The sequence below is a fragment of the Podospora bellae-mahoneyi genome, chromosome 4 (genome assembly GCF_035222275.1).
Source record: "Podospora bellae-mahoneyi strain CBS 112042 chromosome 4, whole genome shotgun sequence".
NCBI lineage: Eukaryota > Fungi > Ascomycota > Sordariomycetes > Sordariales > Podosporaceae > Podospora > Podospora bellae-mahoneyi.
Window position 1 is genome coordinate 1,253,714 of NC_085883.1, and position 22,273 is coordinate 1,275,986.

At 54.1% G+C, this 22,273-nt stretch overlaps 6 protein-coding genes across 6 annotated transcripts; 3 read left to right on the forward strand and 3 right to left on the reverse strand.

Moving 5' to 3' along the window:
- Positions 1–343: 343 nt before the first annotated feature.
- QC761_402960 (uncharacterized protein) lies at positions 344–7,426 on the reverse strand (the record flags this gene model as incomplete). The annotated part of the gene is made up of 4 exons (XM_062878574.1): positions 344–2,792; positions 2,843–4,839; positions 4,897–6,913; positions 6,966–7,426. The coding sequence occupies 4 exons, from the start codon at positions 7,424–7,426 to the stop codon at positions 344–346; spliced, it is 6,924 nt and encodes a 2,307-aa protein (XP_062732067.1).
- A 1,378-nt stretch (positions 7,427–8,804) lies between these two features.
- Positions 8,805–10,651, forward strand: QC761_402970 (uncharacterized protein; the record flags this gene model as incomplete). Its single annotated transcript, XM_062878575.1, has 3 exons — positions 8,805–9,109; positions 9,719–9,962; positions 10,017–10,651. The coding sequence occupies exons 1-3, from the start codon at positions 8,978–8,980 to the stop codon at positions 10,649–10,651; spliced, it is 1,011 nt and encodes a 336-aa protein (XP_062732068.1). The 5' UTR covers positions 8,805–8,977.
- A 993-nt stretch (positions 10,652–11,644) lies between these two features.
- On the forward strand, positions 11,645–15,574 carry BUD2 (GTPase activating factor; the record flags this gene model as incomplete). The annotated part of the gene is made up of 1 exon (XM_062878576.1): positions 11,645–15,574. One exon carries the CDS (start codon positions 11,645–11,647, stop codon positions 15,572–15,574), a length of 3,930 nt encoding a protein of 1,309 aa, XP_062732069.1.
- A 261-nt stretch (positions 15,575–15,835) lies between these two features.
- Positions 15,836–17,328, reverse strand: CYP41 (cytochrome P450 monooxygenase 41; the record flags this gene model as incomplete). The annotated part of the gene is made up of 2 exons (XM_062878577.1): positions 15,836–16,893; positions 16,968–17,328. 2 exons carry the CDS (start codon positions 17,326–17,328, stop codon positions 16,127–16,129), a joined length of 1,128 nt encoding a protein of 375 aa, XP_062732070.1. The 3' UTR covers positions 15,836–16,126.
- A 624-nt stretch (positions 17,329–17,952) lies between these two features.
- Positions 17,953–18,939, reverse strand: DTD1 (D-tyrosyl-tRNA(Tyr) deacylase; the record flags this gene model as incomplete). The annotated part of the gene is made up of 4 exons (XM_062878578.1): positions 18,651–18,939; positions 18,360–18,581; positions 18,095–18,288; positions 17,953–18,030 (listed from the first exon to the last, which is right to left on the reverse strand). Exons 1-4 carry the CDS (start codon positions 18,655–18,657, stop codon positions 17,953–17,955), a joined length of 501 nt encoding a protein of 166 aa, XP_062732071.1. The 5' UTR covers positions 18,658–18,939.
- On the forward strand, positions 18,881–21,783 carry NOT5 (General negative regulator of transcription subunit 5). The gene is made up of 5 exons (XM_062878579.1): positions 18,881–19,253; positions 19,313–19,716; positions 19,786–20,851; positions 20,912–21,473; positions 21,530–21,783. The coding sequence occupies exons 2-5, from the start codon at positions 19,462–19,464 to the stop codon at positions 21,588–21,590; spliced, it is 1,944 nt and encodes a 647-aa protein (XP_062732072.1). The 5' UTR covers positions 18,881–19,253; positions 19,313–19,461; the 3' UTR covers positions 21,591–21,783.
- Positions 21,784–22,273: the final 490 nt, after the last annotated feature.

Here is a 22,273-nt window from a genome sequence, read left to right on the forward strand (position 1 = left end):
CAACGATTTTGACATCATTGCTGAGGTTTCAATTTTTCGAGGGCGAACTTCTAGAAAATGCAAGACAAGACCACTGACATTAGAAGACCATTCACCCACTCTGCGGCTAATTCCTGACCGATTTGTCAGGACAGTTAGGCCACACCGCGCAAGAGAGGTTAGGTCCTGCTCCAAAGCTAGACGCTTGCGAATCTCCTTCATCTCAGCACATGACGAGCAGCGGTTACTTGCCGTATCCCCTTCGTCCCCAATAAAGAAGCATCATGGCTAACACAATAATATATTTAGTATGAGTAGCACTTCATTATGGATGTCCTTCATCCCAACATACATCGAGCAGCACTTAATCACGGTATCTCCTTTGTCCCGGCACATTAAAGCAGTGCTTACTCACAATAACTCCGTTCTCACCGCCGTTGACGTTGTCAAAGTATCTCTTGATGGCCGGGTTATCGACCTGGTGCTCACGAAGAAGCCGGTCCTCATCCGTGTGTGCCATCATGAAGTGGTACACATACACAGTCTTCGTCTGTCCGTACCGGAGGCATCTGCCCTTGGCCTGGCGAACCGTGATGGCCTGGTGGTGCTTGTTGGGGTGGAAGTAGGGGTTGGCAAAGATGATGTGGTTGGCGACGGTGAGGTTGCTGCCGGCGCTGGTATCATTGTCAATGTTGAGGAGCATCACATTGCCCCCGATTCCTGACTTGAACTTCTCCAACATAGCAGACGTATCCCTCGAGCTGGTGACTAAAGCCAGGTTAGTGGCCTTGGGATCTATCTCCTTGATCCTGGACCACAGCTTCTCGAGGTAGGACTGGTACTGGCCGAATACCAAAACACGCTCATCTTTGGCGATGATGCTTTTGACCAGCTCCATCATGTGGTCCACCTTGGACATCTTGACGTTGTCGTTGAGTTCGGTGCAGGGGATGACTGGGCGTTCCTTGATGAAGGACGAGCATTTCCTGGCAGGGCAGAGCCTTGCCGTCTGTGGATGGCGACAGGCAGAACACAAGATGTGTCCACAGGCAACCACGATGTAAGACTGGCTCGCGGAGGTCAGGGGTCTCCCGCAGCTCTCACCATCGCAGGTCCTTGATTGCAGCAGCTGGTCCCTGTCCGGAGAAGTCGAGAACTGGATAAACTTGGGCATGAATGCGAGTTCCTTCGTGGCGTTCTTGAAGTCGCCCATGGTCTTCATCAGCTCGGCCACCGTCGATTTGAACTCTGAAAGCATCGCGGACTTATTTTCTGGATTCTTGAAGGTACCGTCTTTAAGGGACTGGGGTCTGCCGTCGCGGTAGGCACCTCCACGACCTATGTTCTTGCTATGTTCCCAGAGTGCTTGACGGAGCTTGGGTACGGCGCCGTGAGATTTCAGGTTCAACTCCACTGCTTTGGACACTAGCTGGCTCCTGGTCGTACTGGCGCTGACGTGGAGACCTTCGGCATCAAAAGGTAGGCATTTTTCGTCATCATACTCAGGTCTGTCCGGCATGAGGTCTCTGTGCGCATGGCAAAATTCAATCAGTTCCTTGACAGTCCAGTTGCCGAGGGTCGTTTTATCCTGGTCCAGACCATTGCGAATATCAGGCAATGGCATATTAGGCCTGGGGTGAAACAGAGGCTCCGGATCAAAGCCGCCCGGGAGAAGGGGGGCCTTTGCCAGGGGAGTGTTGATGTGCAGTGTGCGGCGTAGAGCACAGAGGTCTTCAGCAAGCCGTACCGCGGTCTCGTTGCTGACTGTCTTGGGAATCTCGATCTCCGCTTTGTCGAAGAAGTGCAGCCAGGTAAAATGAGCCTTGGACTGATCGTACCCGTCCACCCAGGGACCCTCGAATTCTTTCATGGGTTGGGCAATGATAGCGGCAGGATCGACGGTAGGATCAGTCGGAAGACAGCCGTTGACCATGGCATGAGCCACACAGTTGAACACTTCTTCTCCTCCCCCGTAGTGCCTGAAGTCTCCTTCCCTTGCCACATTCACCTCTTTACAGAGGTATTGGAATGAGCACATTGCTGCTTCTTTTTGCAGGTTCTCTTGTTCTTTTTTGACTTCATTGCGGTAGAGGTAAGTAAGCCATTTATTGAGCCACACAGCCTTATCCCAAAGAAACTTGACGGACGTTGCCAGTCGGCAATGGGATCTCGTGAGGGAGTTCTCGAATTCTGGAAGTGTCAAGGCGCGAGACACAGCCACCACATCATTGGCCAACAGACCCAACATCATGGTCGTAGACTTGGTTGAATCCCCCATATCTTCTTTCGAGTAGTCTGGCTGCTGGCGTACGTGACTGGATATGGCTGCAAAGTCCATGTCGGCATCGAGGGCTTCCTGGTGCGCCATGTAGTAGCGCGCTGCCGTCACTCCTTTCATGCGGACAGGAAGAACCACCTCCACCGAAGAGAGAGCCGTGCCACCATCATCGGTAACGCGGTTGGCGCGGAAGAATTGCCGCACGAAGGCCTGGGCCTGGGAGTGTCTCTCGTGGGCGAGAGAAGCACTCTTGAGCGCGGAGGAGTAGGCGTGATACTCCTCGCTCTTGGAAGCAGGTTCCAAGACCGGACCACCAGTGACGGCCGGGAGACCGGGCATGATGCGCGGTTCGGGCCGCGCCAGGTGAACGCCAAAAACCTTGGCCGTCTTGCAGACCTCGGAGAGGCCGAACACCTTGGGCGTACCCGAGAGGAGCCACTTCGCGTTCGCGACAAGGTTTTCAACAAAGAACGGGATGTTCTTGTTGTCCGCCTTGTGGTCGTATGAGCACTCGTCCCATACGACACGCGCGAAGCTGCAGTTGTGTAGCCACGAAACGCACCAGGGCGTGCGAGCGCCCGGCACTTGCCCCCCCCTTCTTCCTTCTTCGCCGGCGAAGCTGGGACTTTATCCCTTGGGGTTCTCTGGTCCTTCCGCCGGCTATCGGGAACGATCTTGGCCAGGAAAGCCTCACGTTCCGACGCCTGCAGACCAAAGAAACGGCGCTCGGCTGCGGCGTTGTCTTTGCCGCCTGCAGCCGCGAGCTTACTGGCCGTCAGGATGCGCAGGTTGCGCAGAGCCTGACGGTACCAGCGCTCACGCGCGCGTCCCGAGAGATCCTTGAATGGGGGATCGAGATCACCCCATCCAAACCCCCACAGTTTCTCGAAGAACTTGTCACCGAGGATCTTGGAGCTCATGATTATGAGCTCCGCCTTCCTCAGGACGTCCAACTTCCGACCGAGGTAGAACTGGGCCACTGTTTTGATGACAATGACCTGGCTTCCGACCTTCAGACCGAGGAAGTTTTTCGCTTCGAGAGACCACTGCTCCGTGAGGTGCTCAGGCACCACCACAAGAGTCGCCGAAAGATGGATGAAGAACTCATTCTTCTCATCTTCGGCGAGGGGAAGTCCCACTTCTTTGAGCTCTTCGTACTTGGACTTGAGCTCCTCATGCCAGCACTCATCAACCTGGCGACGCTCCTCGATAGAGGCCTCACGGTCGAACCAGCATCGGGAATCGATCAGAGCAAGTGTCACCACGGTCTTTCCGTATCCAATCTCGTGAGCCGCCACGCCACCTCGAGAGCTGTAGGGAAATCTGGTCGGCCAAGTCGCTTTTCCAACAACACGGACGGAGAGAGGGGTCACCACCTCCTCCTCAATCTCGGTTTCTAGGAATGGCTCGGGCTTTTCCTCGCGGAGAAGCATCCACAAAACAGCATTTCGTTGACTGTCGCGAAGCTTGTGACGACCGGCTTGGAATCGAGGTGGGTTGATCATCCTGTACTTGTCGGCTTCGTCGTACTGGATCCCGTGTCTGTTGCTGTCATTGCAGGGCTTGATGAGAGGATGGAAGCCCGGGAAGCTCATGTTTCGGGGCTTGGCATGATCGATATAAACCTTGAAGTAGGTCTCTGCAGACTGGATTTCCCTGCTGCCACTTGGTACCGTTCTGTGTGCTTGTAAGAGGTATGCATAGGCTCTTGAGGCCAGAACTTGGGGCTGCAGTGTGGCTATGAGACACAATTCGGGATCTTGAAGCTGGGCAGCGATGGCAATGGCTCGTGGCATGTTGAGGAGAGTCTCCTCAAAGTCTTTGGCTTCATCAGGGTCTTCAACAGCTAAACGCTTGCCTTTTGTCTTGCTGATGTGGATCTCAGGTGGTGGCCTTGACCATTGCTCAGACCGGTCGATGCGAATCCAGTCAGTAAAATGTTTGACTTCTTCACGAGGTCCGCCGAGATTCTGGGCTCTGAAGGCATTTGCAGCGAATGCAAAGTCATGCAAGAAGTCTTCGGTGATGTTGGAGGGAACCATGATGAACTGTCCCGGAGTTCCATGAGCCTCGAGCATATGCCTTCGAGCGGCCGACAAGGGAAATTGGTCAACATTGGCAGTTATTTCAGCAAGGACAAAACGTGAGAAGTGTGGAGGGCTAGTAGCGTTATCCCCCAAAGACGACATAGGTGTAACATCTTTCGTTTGTCCCCAGTGAATTTCAGTAGCTTCGAGACGTTCCCAGATACTGAGGGAGTGGTCTTGCTGAATCTCGGTCCAATATCCTGGACTGAAGAGTGTTGTCTCGCCAATGTGCCCAACGGGAAATGTGGTGAGCTTCAGATCCGGAAGAGCCTGGATGTAGGTATCCCTGATCTCATGGTAATCAAGCTTGCGCATCTCACTTGACCAGACCAGAGAATCCTCTGTAGCAGGACCGGTCCGAGAGCATTGGCGGAGGATGAAAGTCGGCTCCGTCTGATGGAACTCGGGTAGGCTGACGTATAGCTCATTACCGGCTGTCCCGCACTCGGGTGCATGCGCATACGTGCCCGAGACTTTGTCTCTTACTGTGGCGAACTAGGCCTCGGCAAGATGTGGTAGACCTTCTGGCTTCTGCGGAATGGAGATACGGACCGCAGTGCTGGAATCTCTCTCGAGGAGGGCGGTGATGTTGATTCTGTCTGGGATCCAAAACGACCACTTGATGTTGTGGACTCCATTGACGCTCATGTGGAAGTCGCCGCGAGCAATGGGCGAGCTCGGTTCAAACGTCCTAGGGAGGGTGGGCGGATTGTCGAGGTTCGAACCTGGGTTGTGATGAATGAACCAGGTAGACTTTCCATCTGGGTGGATAACCAGACGGGCGATGGTCCTTCTGGACTTGTATGTGGCGGTGACGACTTCGCTGACCTTGATCTCTCCAAAGAAATAGCGAGTTTTGCTGGCCAGGATCTCGCAAGCCGGGGGCTGTTTCATCCCTTGAAGCTCAGGCAGGTTATCGGGAAAGATTCCAAGCACGAAGGCTTGGGGAAGGTGGTTCTTGAGGGACGCCTTACCCCCATCAGAGGATACTTGAGCCGCTTCTTCATCTGAAGCTCCGGGGGAATGGGTCCTCCAGGGTTCGAGCTGGTGAAGGGGATTCCCACTGCACTCCTCACAAACGGTTGTTTGGCATGTCCGGCAGATAAAATAGCTAGGAATCCCATCTTGATCCGAAACAATGGGTGGTGGGCAATGACACACGCGGATCATGTCACGAACAAGTCGATGCACAGTATCGGGCTCATACACGACTGATGTAGTCGAGGGCTGCTGGATGCCAGGCTGAAGAAGCAACTTCTGCGATCTCGTGTAGTGCTTGAACCGCGAGGCGAGGGGACCGCTGACGGTGTCGAAGAGTGTAGGAAAATGCCGGTGAATTGCAAGGAGAGCTGCATGCGTGGCTGCGCCGACTACGGTGACTGTCATGGCATTGCCGGCCAGATCACGAAGCTGCTCTTGAGTTTCAGACGAAATCGCCATCTCGTTGACGGGCATGCCTTGAAGAGCCATGGCCTCTGTGCCAGTGATCGGACGCATCAAATCTGTGACAATGGGGGCGCCGCTGGGGGTGATGCAGCCAATGATGCCCAGAGATTGCTTGAGATTGCTGACGGAACCAGTACGGTTGAAGGGGGTGCATCTGTCGACGTTTTGGCTGACATCAATGACGCAGGTCTTGTGACCGAGATGGATTCCCGCCTTGTTGCCGGTGGCTTCGATGATGTCCATTGTGTCGATGGATCGGCATGTTTGTTGTAACCACCAGCGACGCCATGATTGCGGCGGAAGCTTGGGACCGATCACCTTGAGGTTTCGCATCATCTTTTGGCTGAAGGGGTTGTCGTCCATTTCAAGTTCGTGAAGGCTACGCTCAGCTGCATGGCGAAGACTGCTCGTGCCCCAATCCGAGTCTTTGGTCGTACGAGGCTTCTCCATATCAGCGCGGGCCGTGATCGTACCGATGTCGTCTGGCAGCTGGAGAAATGAGGCGACAGATGCCGAGGGGGCACGTTCAAGGCTCTTCATGGTTTCTCTCCAATGAGCTATGATCGACTCGGCCTCTTCCAACGTGGGGCAGCCAGGAGAAGAGGCGGCGTCAGTGTCAATTGCCATGAGATACCCACGTTGGCGTGTTTGCGGCAGATAGTACCGCTTGCTATCGACCTGAAGGTATTCGGCCTTGTAACCGATAAGTGGGAAAATCCGTTTGGTGTACATGCACCAAGGAGCGCCGTCGACATTTTCAAGGATGACGATCTTGGGGCGTCTCTCTTTGATGAAAATGAGCGCCGAAAAGAACGTGCGTATCGATTCACCAAGCTTCGCGTCCACCATGCCATCAAGGCATTCGTCGAGAACTTGGTCAAAATCTTTGTTTCGTCGCACTGGGTGCGTTTTGTTAATGTCTTTGTCCTTCTTCTTCTTGTTGTCATCATCAAGAAGCCATTTATCGAGAGTTTGGAAAACGCCAAGCTTCTCTTCGGTCTCCTTTTTGTTTGCTTTGGTCATGTTGATATTCAGACTAGAATAATCGACACATGAGCAACCGCAGAAGAAAATGTCGATCTTCTCCTGGGGAATCTCAACCTTGGAACCGCCTGCGGTGAGACTGTGGCGCCGGGTTAGCCGAGTGGCATCACAGCATCAGGTTATAAACTTACACTTTTCCATCCAGCTTGCTGGCAGCCAAAGCCAAATCTGCAACATCGCGGTAGATAATTGTCGGGGCTGGTAGATTCCTTCGAATGAAGCCTTGTTTGAAGGCCTCGATCTCACAACTGAACTGATGAACTAGCTGAAACGGTGTCGGATGCCCAAGAATCTCAACAGCCTTCATCAACGCCTCTAGAGCAATGATGGGGGCATCAGTGCCGGAGCAGACAGTCGCCACCCGCAAGATGACTGTTTTCTTGGAAGGCGGCGGAACCCGAGAGGCCATGTCGAAGAACATGTCTCCCACTTGGGTCAACGGGGCAACGCCGGTGAGAATGGCGGACTCTTTTGTGCTCGAAGCTTGAGCATCAGCAATTTGCTTGTCATTGTTCGAGGAGGCTGGCTTCTTCTTGGTCTTTATGGACGACTTGGTCGCCTCCAAGTTGTCGGCTTTGCGCTTGGGAGGCATGTTGTCTCTACCAAACTGAATTAGCTGTTATTCATATATCCGGATAAGTATGCTAAAATGCATCGGATGTCATACTCAAGACCAGGACCCTTGTTGTTGAATGTCTGAAAAAACACAAGTCGGAGTTGGAAAATTTGGAGGAGGAAAAAGGTGCAAGTAAACGAAAGCAGTGCGGGAGGGTAGTTGTGAAAAGTCGCAAGGCTCCGAGGCTGACCCGCTTCGGCCCGGGCGAGGGCTGGCAATTAGGGCGCGGAGACCGGGATCGTGGAGACGGGGGCAACCGTGGAGACGGGAGCAACCGTGGAGACGGGAGCAACGAGCCGGCGAGAACCGCAAGGGCGTAGTAGAAAACTTAGAGAAGACTTGGACGTGGGCAGCATGCTTTGAGAGAATGATATGAACATGCCCAAATGGTCAAGTTGGATTGAGAGATTCAGGGGTAGGTAAACAATATTGATATTGATGATGTCCCGGCCAGGCTACGGGGCTCAGGGGCAAGTAAACAACATGGAAGCGCTGTGAAGTTAACGCACCATTCATGCTTCAGCACCTAACGTATAAAGAAAGAAGTTGATCTCCATAACAAAACAGCAACATCCTTGATATGTCCTGAGAAAGGGACAGCGCTAGCACATAGCTTGTATATGTTGCATCGAGGCCAACGACATCTTAGCTATCACTCCGACAAGCGTCTCCATGTTCATGCTGAATGAGCGTTGAAGCAGAAGATGTGAAAAAGAGCTGGGTTAGTGCCTGTCGAGAAAGAAACAAGAAGCGTGAAAGCTGAGCCGCAATAAAGGACGGCAATGACTTTTGTTTCATGCTGCATCTGGCGGATGGGCTTCTGCAGTAACATGGCGCAGGAAATGTGTCTACCCATAACCGCATCACTTACCAAACCCCAAAACACAAGGTCTCCAACCAAAGCTGACAAGAAGTTGGAAGGGGTCATGGGAATGCCTTACACACATTCTTACCAATGAAGGAAGTGATGTACCACAAAGCTCGAGCCCAGGCGTTGAAGATCAGAGAGCCACGCCAGCCCATATAACGATAGGGAGGCCGGGCATACCATGATACCATTTCGAGAGAGGGGAGTCAGCACCTAGCACTAAGTTGCCCTTGTGGAGATGTGGCGTATTAGAGCAAGAAGATGTCAGAAGCAGAAACTGGGGGATAGCCAGCGACTGACAAAAGATGAAGACAGATTGGACCTATATGAAATAGTCCAGACAGTCCATGAGACTTCGACACGCTCCCAAAAGGATCAGAAATCCACGGCTGAGAACTTGGGATTGATCTTGATTGGTGGACGATGACATTGTCGTTGAAGGTGGGTTCCGCCAAGACACGTGGCTGGACAGCTGGGACATAATTATCAAATCCCTGTTTCACAATCCGATGCCCAACAGACACAACCGTCCGGGATTCGAAGCTGCGTAGTGATCCCTATATCAGCAAAACAACGTTGAAAACGGTCCGGGATTGGAGAATTCACTGCTTTAACGACTGGATTCTTGACGTGAGCGAAATCCTTGATTAGCTGCTCAGATGGGTGAGATGGCGAAGCCCGAGCTGGAGTCGACAGACATTCGGAATAAGTTGGAAGATCTTTCTGGTATCGAGATCAAGCCTGGAGACAACCCTTACAACGCTCTGATCAACGCTTGTCATGGTAATGCGGTACGTTCCTGAATACTGTGATTGCACTTTTGTTGTCTTGTAGTGGAGGGGAGCAGGCGGTTGCTGAAGACAGAGGGAGGAAACTGAGGGAGCGAGAAGAGACATGGTGTTAGAAGAAGGAAGGAGAGGAAGAATTAGGAGGATTCCGAAGAAATAAGATAGGAAGATGGGAAATAGGCGAGGCAGAGGGAAGAGGGATATTGAGAGGGAACAGAACAAGACTGTCGGCAACGAGGGGAAGTTACCGGTCCATGCACTAGAGCGGGGCCGGAGGTCCGCGGATGGTTACGGAGGGCGAGCGGGAAGAAGCTTGGAAAGCATCGGCGGAAAACCCGAAGGGGCCGAGGCCCTATCCGGACTTGAGCCCTAACAGACTATTGGGGGGAAGTGTATAAGCACCAAGTGTCGGCAGACGACGGGTTATCGGTCGGGATGTTGCCGGCAGCTTGTGGAAAAAGCGCTGGACAGAATACGGAATAAGGCAAAGGTACTGGAAGGGATGCGAAGCAAAATCGGAATCAGTGCCGCCAGAGTAACTTTACTTATTGTTCAAGACTCGAGGCATCGAAATGTAAACAAAAGAAACCTGCTAATGAGACATGGTCCCAGGCCGAGATTCAGTCATTATATGCAACCCATCGCATTGCCCGAAACTTGCAACAGAAAGAAAAGTTTCTATCCCACGAGTTCAAAGAACTCATCATCGATCCGTTTTTACTCCGTTTAGAGAACCCCAAGCTTGAGCCCGGATTCAAGGACCCTCGCAACTGTCTTGTTTTCTGGGCCAGGCCTCCAGATCACATCATCCGGTTGGTTATTCATCTTCAGCAAGCACTCAAACAGGCAGCACCCAGTAAGCACATTTTCCCCCTTCCGCGAGCAGAGCTGACCGACCGAACCTTCCCAGACCTTTGGCTTATGCCGACTTACCGGATGCACATGACCACGCTCGAGATTGCCCATTCACGATCACCGGCTGAAATTGAAAGTATGGTGGCCCTCATGCGGCCGAAACTCGCCAGTCTGACAAACATGCCCTTCACCAAGCGCGCTCGTCTGGTGAAGCCTTTTATATCCTATGACCTCTCGGCATTGGCTGTCTCGTTCATGCCTGCGGCAGGCGAAGCGGTGCTCTCACCACCACCCGTGGCACCGCACCCAAAACACATCAACCATCCAGGTCTGCTGGGGAACGACACGGCGGGAAGTGACACCTACACCTACCACCATCTGCGTCGCGATGTCTTTGACGAAGCAAAGTCGACTGGCGTAGAGATCGGGTCACGTTATGTTGTTCCCAGTGCCCACATCACGCTGGGTCGATATCTCACACAGACGGACCACGAGACGCCGGAACAGCGACAGAAATGGGTCCAAGCTATTGATGATTTGAACAAGTGGCTGGAAGGTGAGGTCTGGGATGTGGAAGATGGAGAATATGTTGGCGAGTGGATCGTGGGCCAGGAGAGGGGGTTGGATGCTCGGAATGGGGCCCTTTGGTATGGTGGTGGCCGTACCATCATGGTTGGAGAAGGCTTCTAAGATGTGCTGCGTAGCATGATGTAGCATATATGAAGATTGGTGTTTTGGCTGTCGTTTTCCGCCGTTGTTGGTTGCGGGTGGCCGGTCACGGAAACGGACACAGAGGTGTTGCGGGGCTACTTTGGGCTGCTGAGCACCGCTGACCACTCAAAAGTTGACGTTCGCATGTCAGGGCCCCGCTGTCCCCGGCTGTCGTGTCCATAGGTAGTGGAGCAAGGGTCTGGCACGCTTGTCTTTCCGGACTGGACGGTCCTGAGCGGCCCTCTCGATCCGCATTCCCTAGCTGGCGTAGCCAGGCTAGCAAGCATCCATCCTCTCCATACAGAGTATAGTCGTTAGCAATGCTGTAGTGTTCATTGTACAAAGTATAGACCAACACCACTCCAGACCAGCATAGCAGTATTCTTCACGCAAGCATATCCCCGTCTCCCCCAGCGCTGAGCTGTCTACCGATCGCGACAGGCGATTCTCCAAACAGCCCACCTTCGCCGATCCCCACGATCTTCGAACCCGTCCGCCACGACCCGTCCGCCCGTCCGCCATCCTCTCCGGCCGCAGTCGCCGTTTTGTACAATCTCCAGCAGGGCTTGGTGACCGTCGCGTCTGCGGCTTCAATTAAGCCCATTGCGGTCGGCGTGTTCCTTGAAGATATCGTGAGCTCGATTGACGTGCCAGCTTTGCTGTGATCGTGTGGTTTCTCCTTGCTATGGTGCTTTGGTGATGTTATGGTCGGTGTGCTTGAAAACTGGAAACAACGATAGGAGTACTGATTCGTCGGAGCAGACAAAGCAAGCTCCACCTCTCGGGTCGGGTCCTAGAAACAAAAAGACACAATAGTGGCGGCAGAGAGAGCAAGCACGCGATACGGACAAGAGAAGAGAAAAGAGAAAAGAGAAAGAGAAAGAGAAAGGGCATGCTCTGAGTGAGCGTATGCGAATGCGCTGAGGCCGTATACCCCCGGAGCGAAGACTGACCAGCCCGCTGCCGGCCGTCATGGACACCAGATCGTTTGGTAGCAGCGGCAGCAGTAACAGCAGCAGCAGCAGCGTCAGCGGGAATGGTGGCGCCCCTGCGCTCCCTGAGCGTCCAGCACAAAGCTCAGTGCTTGCTCCAGTGTCCGAGGTACCGTCGTTGCGAGGCATGGAGAGGCTGTCCACCAGTAACCTTCGCAGCACCTTTCGTCCCAGCCTGGTCGTGCAGCACCGTGGTGACACAGCCGTCACACCTGAGCCGGCCGACGTCGCACTCGACAGCCGCGACAGAACTGGCCAGGCGTCCCGCGCTTTCGGTTCCGTGTCACCTCAGACCTCTCCCAGAACGATACCCGGTGTCCCGGCCAGCCTGCCTGTGAGGCGCCAGGGTGTGGTCTTTAACGATTCCTTTGCCGGGTCCTATGAGGCCAATTCGTCCAGTCCTCCGCTTCGACCGCCGCCCTCGTTTCGTCCCAGGACGCACACGATGGACGGTGCTTTCCGCCAACAGCTTGCCCCGACCGTCGAGGCACGACACCGCGTCGGCTCCTTTTCCTCGTCTCTCCCCGTGGCTGATGAGCTCAGGCTGCCGCCTCTCCAGCCACCCCTTGACTCATACCGACTCCCAGATCTCCAGCAGACATCACTCAGCACGTCTGCTCAAAAGGACAAGAAGTCGGCAGGCACCCGCAGTCGTTTGACAAAACGGCCCTCGTCTCGGCCCAGCTCGCCCCTGCTTTCCCTCCCGCCATCAGTTGACTCGTTGCTGCTGCCCATACCCACAACTGATGCGAACAAGGTGCTGCTGCTGATGAAGAATCTGTGCGGCAGGATGCGAGGCGATATAGAGTACCAGAAAGAAAGCGGCGGGCCCTGGCACAGCGGTGTATGCTATATAGAAGAGGATAAAGGAAGCCTAATGTTTGACCCAGGGGACCGGGGCCCTTTTCACACCACACTGGTCCCTGACCTGCGTGGGTGCAGGGTGGTGCCAATGGAACAAATGGATGGAGAATACCAATGCCTGGAACTCATCGCTCCCCAGCTGACATCAACCCTTCTCTTGCGGCCGCTGGTGGCCGAAGAGCTCGATCTCTGGCTGGCGGCGCTTCTTTGCTGGCAACAACTGCGACCGCCCGCTTCAAAACAGACACCACCTCGCGCGACCACCACAGCAGCTCCAGCACGACCCGAGGTCAAGCGCCGTGTGTCTTCTTCGGGCCTGCGCGACACCCCCGTAATCAAAGTTGGCAAGGTCATGCTGTGGGACAAGGGCATCGCCACCTCCCCTCGCGCCATCGTCAAACGACCCTCGACCCGTGATCTCAAGTCAGCGCAAACTGCATGGAGAAAGGTGTCTTGTATTCTTCATGACAATGGTGAGCTCAAGCTCATGACGGAAAATGATGTAACGGTGCTCTCGGTCATTGAGCTGCCTCAGCTAGCCAGGTCAGCCATTCAGCAGCTGGACAGATCTGTGTTGGACGAGGACTACTGCCTGGGCATTTTCCCCATATACTCGTCGACCTCCACCCAGCTTTCGATTTTCAGACCAATATATGTGTCATTAGAGTCGCGGGTGCTGTTTGAGGTCTGGTTTGTGCTTTTGCGCGCATTCACTGTTCCTGACGTCTACACTCTGGATCCCGCCAGTGGAGGACAGGTGTGCGAGGTGACAGATCTCCAAGCTGAGCCTCCTGGTGAGACCTTTAGGCTGGAGAAGACAATATCTGTGAGGGTTACTGAGGCCAAACTACGCGGGCGCACCCTTATTGCAGACGGACAAGCTTCGGATCGCCATAACAAGAGCGCCGATCACGAAGGAATCACTGGCAATTATCTGGCCGAAGTCATCCTCGATGGAGAGGTCAGAGCTCGCACGACAACCAAGATGAACACCAAAAAGCCGTTCTGGCGGGAAGACTGCGAGTTTGTGGACCTCCCTGCGTCGCTGCCTTATCTGTCGGTCCTGCTGAAACGGATTGATGGAAACATGGAGAGCTTCACGCATCAACTGCAAGCTACTTTGGGCTTGGCCAGGACAGGCAACCTGGCTGAAGTTCTCTGCGGTGCTGTTGATATACCACTGCATCAGCTCGACCGAGGAAAGGATCACGAGCAGTGGTTTCCGATCTGCGATGAGAGACACCAGTCTGTCGGCTCCATGCTGGTACGACTACATCACGAAGAGCTTGTGGTGCTCCTATCTAAACATTATCAGCCGCTTTCAGACCTCCTGCATCGCTTTAGCTCTGGACTAACGGCGCAAATTACCGAGGCCCTCCCCGGAAACCTGCGGCGCGTCGCCGAGACGTTTCTCAACATATTCCAGGTTTCAGGCACCTCGAACGAGTGGCTGATGAACATGGTTGAGGAAGAGATTGACGGCATTGGAAGCCAGGCCACGCTGAAAAAGCCCAGGTTCAGCAGTCGGCTCAAGTCCAATGATTCCCTAGAATCCACGAGCGATAGGGAGCAAATTGTTCGCGATATGGGCAAGTCGCTTCAGGGTGAGGCCAATTTGCTGTTCAGGGGCAACTCCCTCTTGACGCAAGCACTCGAGTTTCACATGCGCCGCCTTGGAAAGGAATATTTACACGAAACACTGGCCGAGAAGATATTTGAAATCAACGAGCTCAACCCCAACTGCGAGGTCGATCCCAGCAAGTTGCAGCAGGGCGAGGATGCGCAGCATCATTGGAATCACCTCATCCAGCTGACAAACGAGGTTTGGGGCTGCATTGCTGCATCAGCGTCACGGCTACCACCCGAGCTCCGGCATATTCTCAAATACATTCGTGCTGTAGCCGAGGATCGATACGGAGATTTCCTCCGCACCGTAACCTACACCTCGGTGTCTGGCTTCCTCTTCCTTCGCTTCCTCTGCCCAGCTATTCTCAACCCGAAACTATTTGGTCTCCTGCGCGACCACCCTCAACCCCGAGCCCAGCGCACACTAACCCTCATAGCCAAGGGCCTCCAAGCCCTCGCAAACCTCTCCACCATCGGCAAGAAGGAAACCTGGATGGAACCCATGAACCGCTTCCTGACCGCACAGCGCCAGGCCTTCAAAGACTTTCTCGATGCCGTCTGCGCTATCCCCGCCGAACGCACCAAAATGACCCTTCAGGCCTCCTACTCAACCCCAGTCGCCATCATGGGCCGGCTATCACCACTCGCTCGCGAAGGCTTCCCCTCGCTACCCTACCTCCTTGATCCCGGCCGCAACTTCGCCGCCCTCGTCAAGCTCTGGATGGACGCCCACCCCATCACCGCCAGCGCTTCCAAGGTGTACACAGGGGACCTTTTGAAATTCCACACCATGTGTGTAGACCTCCACCGCCGAGCAACAGCCTGCTACTCCCAGATCGAAACCCTCCGCAGCGCCGTCGACGCAGTCAGCCAGCTCCCCGACAATGACCGCATCAGTCTCACCGATGCCCTTGATCGGATCAGCCTGGGCGACACACTGCACATCTCACCATACAGCAACAGCAGCCACATCGCCTTCTGGTTTGACGCCGAGGGCCGCCCGCCAGGCTCGGCGGGGAGTGATGTCGTGCTCGACCATACATCCCTTGCGCTTTCCCCGAGTAGTCACAGCAAATTTGACTCGAGGTTTGGTGGAGGGAACAATGGGGGTGGCAACAACAGACAGGTCTCGAGAAGCAGTGAGATGTCTGGTGCCTATGGTGGCGGCAACCCTGGCGGTGGTGGTGCTGCTGGCACGGTGCGCAACCTGCCTCGGAAGCTCCTCAATGGCTTTATTCGTAAGACGAGGACGGTTTCACCTGATATGCCTGAGGGCGCGACGAGCTCCTCGTCTACCCCCAGCAGTGGCACGCCGTGGGATCGGGAGCAGCAGGTGAAAGAAAGGGGAAGAGACAAGGAATATGAGCGGGAACATAAGCGGAGGGAGAAGGATAGGGACCGGGGTAGAGATAGGGATTAGTATATGTGTATGTATGCGTTTTGTGTATATGCGGCGTTGGGGGGCGAGGGAGGTGGGTTTGGTTAAAACTGCCAGAACTTAATGATAGCCGTTGGAGACGCTGAAAGGATTCATCATGGGGGGAAGATGGCGGGTCGGAGTATACAAGGATCACATACAGTCTTGTAACTGGATGAAGGTGGCATTTGCGAAATATAGTTGCACGGCACAACCTACTAGCATTGGGCGTTGCTATCTTGGTTGTCACGAACGGTTGCTGCCAGAAGACAGCAACACAACATACTATGCAGGATAACACATCAACTTCTCAATAAAATCAATCCCTAGTATTGATGAAAAGACCTAGTGTCCCTTCGCTTATCTTGGGTATGCATGAACATTACTGCGAACCAACCCCCGCCCCCTCCACTAGTTTTCTTCCATTGCGAGTTTTGACGCCATGAAACCCCATCCAGGAAGAGAGAAACAATGTGTGAAAAAGGTACCTGGCTACCCTGTGTGTGTCCGAAATCGCTTGCAAAGTCATAACTCAATCATCTTTCCATGCCCCGTTCAGCTAAAGAACTTCTTGTACGCCGCCTTCTCCTTGGCCCGTCTCGCAGCAGCCGCCTTCTTGACCTCGGCCAGCTCCTTCGCGACAGCCGCGTTCTCCGGGTCAACCTTTTGAGCCTCTCCCAAACTCTCCAGAGCAGCATCCTCATCCTTGAGACGCAGCTGAGCACGTCCGCGGTGGTAGAGAGCCTTTGCCTTCTCCTTGCCTGAGATGCCAGCCACGGCAAGAGCACCGTTTGCAGAACGAACCGTGTCATCCCACGTCTCCAGCTTGAAATTCATGAGCGCCGCGTTGGTGTTGAGCGAGATGCGCAAAGTGCTGAGCTTGGACTTGGTCTCATCGGATTCGTTGTCCAGATCGGGGTCCTCGTTCAGGTAGCGCAAGCCCTTTTGGTATTTGTCCAGGGCCACGCTCAAGTCGCCACCCTTGAAAGCCTTGTTGCCAAACTCCTTGCAGTCGCTGGCGATTTTGAGGATCTGAGAGGCGGAAAGAGTTTCGTTGCCACTAACTTGGTCTTCGGGGAAATCTTCGTACTCATCACCATAGGCGTCGGCGGTCTTGGTGTCGGCGGTGATGGCTTCGGAGCTGGAGAGCTCGCCGCAGTCGGCGATGACGGCATCTTTCGTGGGCTTGTCGGCTTGAGTGGTGAGGTTTTCGAGTTGACGGACGACGGATTTGCCGCTGAGGACCTCTCCAAAAACGACATGCTTTCCATCGAGATGTGGTGTCGGCACAGTAGTAATGAAGAATTGGGAACCGTTTGTACCTGTGGTCACGCCAACACTAGTCAGTCAAACTGCGCAAGCTATATGACGAGGACACCTAGCCGGTGTTACCTACCGGGACCAGCATTAGCCATGGACAGCAGGAAAGGACGGTCGTGCTTCAGCTCAAAGTTCTCATCCTCAAACTTGGCACCATAGATGGACTCGCCGCCTGTGCCATTGCCGGCCGTGAAGTCACCACCCTGGATCATGAACTGCTTGATGATGCGGTGGAATAGCGACCCCTTGTAGTGCAAAGGTTTGCCGGCCTTGCCGATACCCTTCTCGCCCGTGCAGAGAGCGCGGAAGTTCTCGGCCGTCTTGGGCACAATGTCATCGTAAAGCTCGAATGTGATGCGGCCGGCGGGCTTTCCTCCGATGGTAACGTCGAAGAAGACGCGGCTGCGAGCCTTCTTTGTCTCCTCGGTGCTGCTCATGGTTGCTATAACAAGTGTCTTGGGTAGATGGAATGGGTTGTTTCTTGAAGGGGGAGAAAAATTGGAAGGAGAGTTCCCCTGGTGCGTTTACAAGCGCGCGCAGTCGTAAATGGTGCTCAAGGGGCCGCGTTGAAGAGAGGGCTAGTTTCGATGTTGTGGGTAGAATTGGGTGTTAAGAAATTAACAGTGCAGTGTGGATGGAAGGCTAGAGTGATCACAGACGTATTGGGGATGTCAATGGTCCTTTTCAATCGCAACTCGGCCTGTTGGATGCATTGGCAGACATCAATACAGGCATTGAGGGGAGCTTCCTGAACCTTCGAAATGGTGGGGCTGTCAACAGTCAAGCACCGACAATGAATGAGGGGTTGGGGTCGCGGTGGGGCCACTGGACTAAAAGAAGCCGCAAGCAACCTGGAATCTTACCTGTTTTGGAAAGGTGCCATCTCGCCCACATGCCTGCCGGGACACTTCTCCAGACTTCAAACCACCACCGCATGCCTGGCAGGAACAACGCTGAGTATAGCATCACACGGTATGAGCTCACCAGTTGTCTTTATTTGGATAATCGCGTGATGATCTGAAGAGACACCCGCCGGTGTAGCAGTACGGACGGATGAGTCCTTATTTGGGCGGTTCTGTGGTCTTTGGCTTCTTCTGGTCTTGTTCCTTGGGAGGGCTTGCTGAGACCTCAAGAGTGACCTTGTTTGATATAAGCAAAACACCCAAAGAAAAAAGGAAAGAGGTGGCGCTTTCTGGGGCTTACCGGTCCGTCATTTACGAGGGCAACCTGCATCATGGCTTGGAAGACGCCATCCTTCACCTTGTCGGCAGCATAGCCTTCCTGAACTCGGCGGTAGAAATACTGGTAGAGGCTCTTGGCCTCGTCCCCTCCCATGGCACCGTGGAAGTCCGGTTTGCTGCCCTTCTTGGTAGAAGCTAGGAGCGTGAATTGTGATACTGTTATCAGGGCCATTTTTAGCATACGGATCATTGCAACACCGACAACTCACAAACAGAGTATTGCTCACCACATAGTACTTCGCCGTTGATATCTTGGACATTCCTCTTCCAACGGCCCCCTGTATCATCATCCCAAAGCCTCAACTTGAGGACCTTCGCTGCCAGGGCATCAGCTTCCTTCTCAGTGTCACCCGGCGCAACTGCAGCCAGGACCAAGATGCCTTTTCCTATCGATGAAACCAGCTCCTGGTCCACCGTGACCGAGGCTGAAAGCACTCGTTGAAGGATGGCTATTTATATATCGCTCAGATTCGGGTCTTGAAAGCATATCCCAAGGCATTCGGAGGACTGTGACATACCCTTCATGTTGCAGACTTCGTGAAATGGTCAAGTTGTAGAGAGTTGGGCTTTGTCAGCCAGTGGCGGCCAGCTGAATGGCCTTGTTGGCTTATAAAAGTGGATCCAGGAAAGCATCCCTGTTACTCCAAGCAAGACTGAGCCAAGTCCTGTGTAACAGAACAGATAGTTGGCCATGTGCAATTGCCCCTTTTACACGGAGAAACAAGCCGAGAGAAGATTACAAATGGCAAGGAGGGTGCTGTCAATTGCTCCGTCATTAATCAAAGATAGTAGCCAAGTGAATTGCTCCATGTGTAACCCAATTGATCAGGCCCGAGAGCGAGGCTCTTTATCGGGGGCGATAGTGGATACTAGTGCGAGTCCCAATCCCAGGTCTCACACAGGGCAGCAGCGGGCGGGCGAGGTGAGGGTGTCTGAGCTGGGCTTGCCATTCTTTGATTTGGCCGACAGCCTGCCATCTCTTGCTGCATCAGCAAACAACCTGGTTTGTTTCAGCGACTTCGCATTCCCTTCCCTTTCCCCCCCTCAATACCAACCACTACCTGTTCCCCTTCTCGCATGTCGCCCTTTTTTACGCCGACAGAGCTGCAATCATCCCCACGGTAAATAACCTACCTACCCGGCCGTGTGACGTTGTTGGACGGGGCGAAGCTAATTGCAGCTTTGGCAGTCATATTCCGACTACTTCAACCCTGGAGAGAAAGGCTGATTGCCTGCCCCCGAGTTATTTGGTCGCGCGACGGCAGCCACCAAACGAACCCCTCACCCTAAACCTTACGTTTCCTACAGCGCAGCACCAGTACCAGCGAGATGGCGGCACGAAAGTTGCAGCAGGAAGTCGACAAGTGCTTCAAGAAGGTGGCTGAAGGTGTCGCCGACTTCGAGGCCATTTACGAGAAGATTGAGCAGTCCACCAATCAGGCGCAAAAGGAGAAGCTAGAAGATCAGCTGAAGCGAGAAATCAAGAAGTTGCAGAGGCTGCGCGATCAGATCAAGACATGGGCTGCTAGCAATGATATCAAGGATAAGGGGCCGCTGCTGGAGCAGCGGAGGCTGATAGAGACGGTTGGTTGCCTACCTAGTTTGATGATAGAGGATGTGCTGTGTGCTTACTGGTGTGTTCCGTCTGTCTAGCAAATGGAGAAGTTCAAGGCTGTCGAAAAGGCGATGAAGACGAAGGCGTACTCTAAAGAGGGGTTATCAGCCGCCACCAAGCTGGACCCCAAGGAGCAAGCGAAGCTGGAGGCAAGCGAATTCCTGAGCAACATGGTTGACGAACTCGAGCAGCAAATCGAAACCCTCGAGGCCGAAGGAGAATCGATACAAGCCACCATGAAGAAGGGCAAGGGCCAGGCAACCAAGCTGGAGCGCATCGCCGAGATAGAGCGCATCATCGAACGGCATAAATGGCACCAAGGGAAGCTGGAGCTGATTCGTCGCTCACTCGAAAATGGGGGCGTCGAGACCGAGCAAGTCACGGACCTAGAGGAGAGCATCAAGTACTACGTGTCCGACGGCATGAACGACGATTTCCCCGAGGACGAGGGCATGTACGACGATCTAAACCTGGAAGAAGAGGAGGATGCCTTTGGTATGAACCTGGAGAACGACAAGGGCTCATCACAGGACACCCAGTCGGTTCAAGAGGAGCCAGCCCCTGAGCCCGAGACGACAAGACCGGCAGCTGCTGCTCCGGTTGGGAAGCAACGCACGGTGGCCGATGCTGTGACAGGGTCGGCTACACGACGTCCCTCGGCCCAAAAGTCACCCCTCCCAACACTCGCAACCGTCCACAACTCGCAAACAGCCAACAGCAATGGGGTCCAGGCCAATGTTGCCATGAAGCCGGCAGCGCTACCAACCCGGCCCGCCGAGGGTTTGAAGTATGCCAGCGCAGCAGCAGCCGCTGCCGCAAGCGATAAGAACAACGTGGGCATTGCGCCTTTACCCCCTCCGCCAGGTGCTCCTCCAGCATCCGCCGCCTCTCCGTTAGCACCAAGTCAGCCGAGGACAAGTACTACCAACTCTCCCAGCACAGCACCCATACAACCGGTGGTGCAGGACAGGGCACCCCTACAAACTGCCCAGCCGCCAGCCAAGGAAGCGCCCAAATCTGCAGCATCAAAGGGCAAGGCTCCTGTACAACCGCCAACCGTCACACCAGCAGCTCCAGATCACGGAGATGCCACCCCCGCGCGAGGTTTGTTTAGGCAGTCAAAAACTGGACTTGACGGGCAAGGAGCTAACAGATGTTTCATAGCAGGTTCGGCGTCAACACAAGGGGCTCCAGTATCAGCACCAGTACCGGCTGCGAACGGCGTTTCTAATGGCATCAAGCCAATCCTGGAGGAAGAGGAAGAGGAAGAGGAAGAGTCGATATATCATCTCCCTGCGGCCCTCCAAGACCTGGTGGAATCATACGAAGTGACTAAGAAGCGGACGGCGTCAATAAACTCACCATTGACCCAGAGGATGCATATCACATCGGAAGCGGCTAAGCCTGAAGCTGCGGATGCCGAACCACCCCGCGCGTATGTGCCGGAGACGAAATACCTCGCGCACACACACTTCCCACAAGAGCCGCTAGATATCCTGGATGACCCACGACTGTACGAACGAATCGAGCCAGACACACTCTTTTACGTTTTCTACTACAAGCAGGGGACATACCAGCAATATCTTGCCGCGAGGGCTTTGAAGGACCAGAGTTGGAGGTTCCATAAACAATACCAGACATGGTTCCAGAGACACGAAGAGCCAAAGTCGATTACCGAAGAGTTTGAACAGGGGACGTACCGCTTCTTCGATTATGAGAGCACATGGTTGGTCTCCCTTCCGTAAAGATACCATGGACGAATCGCTGCTGACAGAGCCCCAGGATGAACCGCAGGAAGGCAGATTTTAAGTTTGCCTACAAGTTTCTCGAGGATGAGGTTTGAACTTGTTGTGTGCCGGCAAGATGGTCGTGTGTGGTCTAGCGACGTAACCTTAACGTTGGGGCTTTCTTTAGTGAGACATTGGGCTCACGGACACTGCAGAGTGTCGATAGCGTTTGGAGGAAACAAAATAATTGCAATGTTTTGACTCGGTGCACTGAAGCATCACTGTATTGTTGTAGGCATATCTCGTGACCTGGGCAGATATGCATAAGACCGTTGGTGGGTATCGGCATACACGCAGAAAAAAGTACGGCCCACAGCAAAAGGTGAACCATGGATGCCCATCCTGAGGAAGGGGGGTGAGCATCCTTGATGGCAGTCCTCGAGCTGACAACGAGATCACAAAGAATCAGTTATATACCCTTCCATCCAAGTGCCACGGGTTCGTAACTCAGTGGCCTGCCCGTTTTATCTGTACCGCTCCCCAGCCATCAGCTGAACAATCGCGCGACGAATCCGGGAACAACGGGCCAGATGATGACGGTGAGCCTAGTGGCAGACAGGCTAGAAGAAGGCGAAAAAGGGCCCTGCTACTACCTGTCTCACCATCAGGAGATGGAAGTCGCTAACCCCCGACTACACAGCCTCCCTAGTCTGCCTTGTGAGTTGATATCATTGCTGGCCTCACCTTGCTGGCACAAGGCGTAGAAAATGCGCAAGGCAGCCATTTTCCCATAACAGCC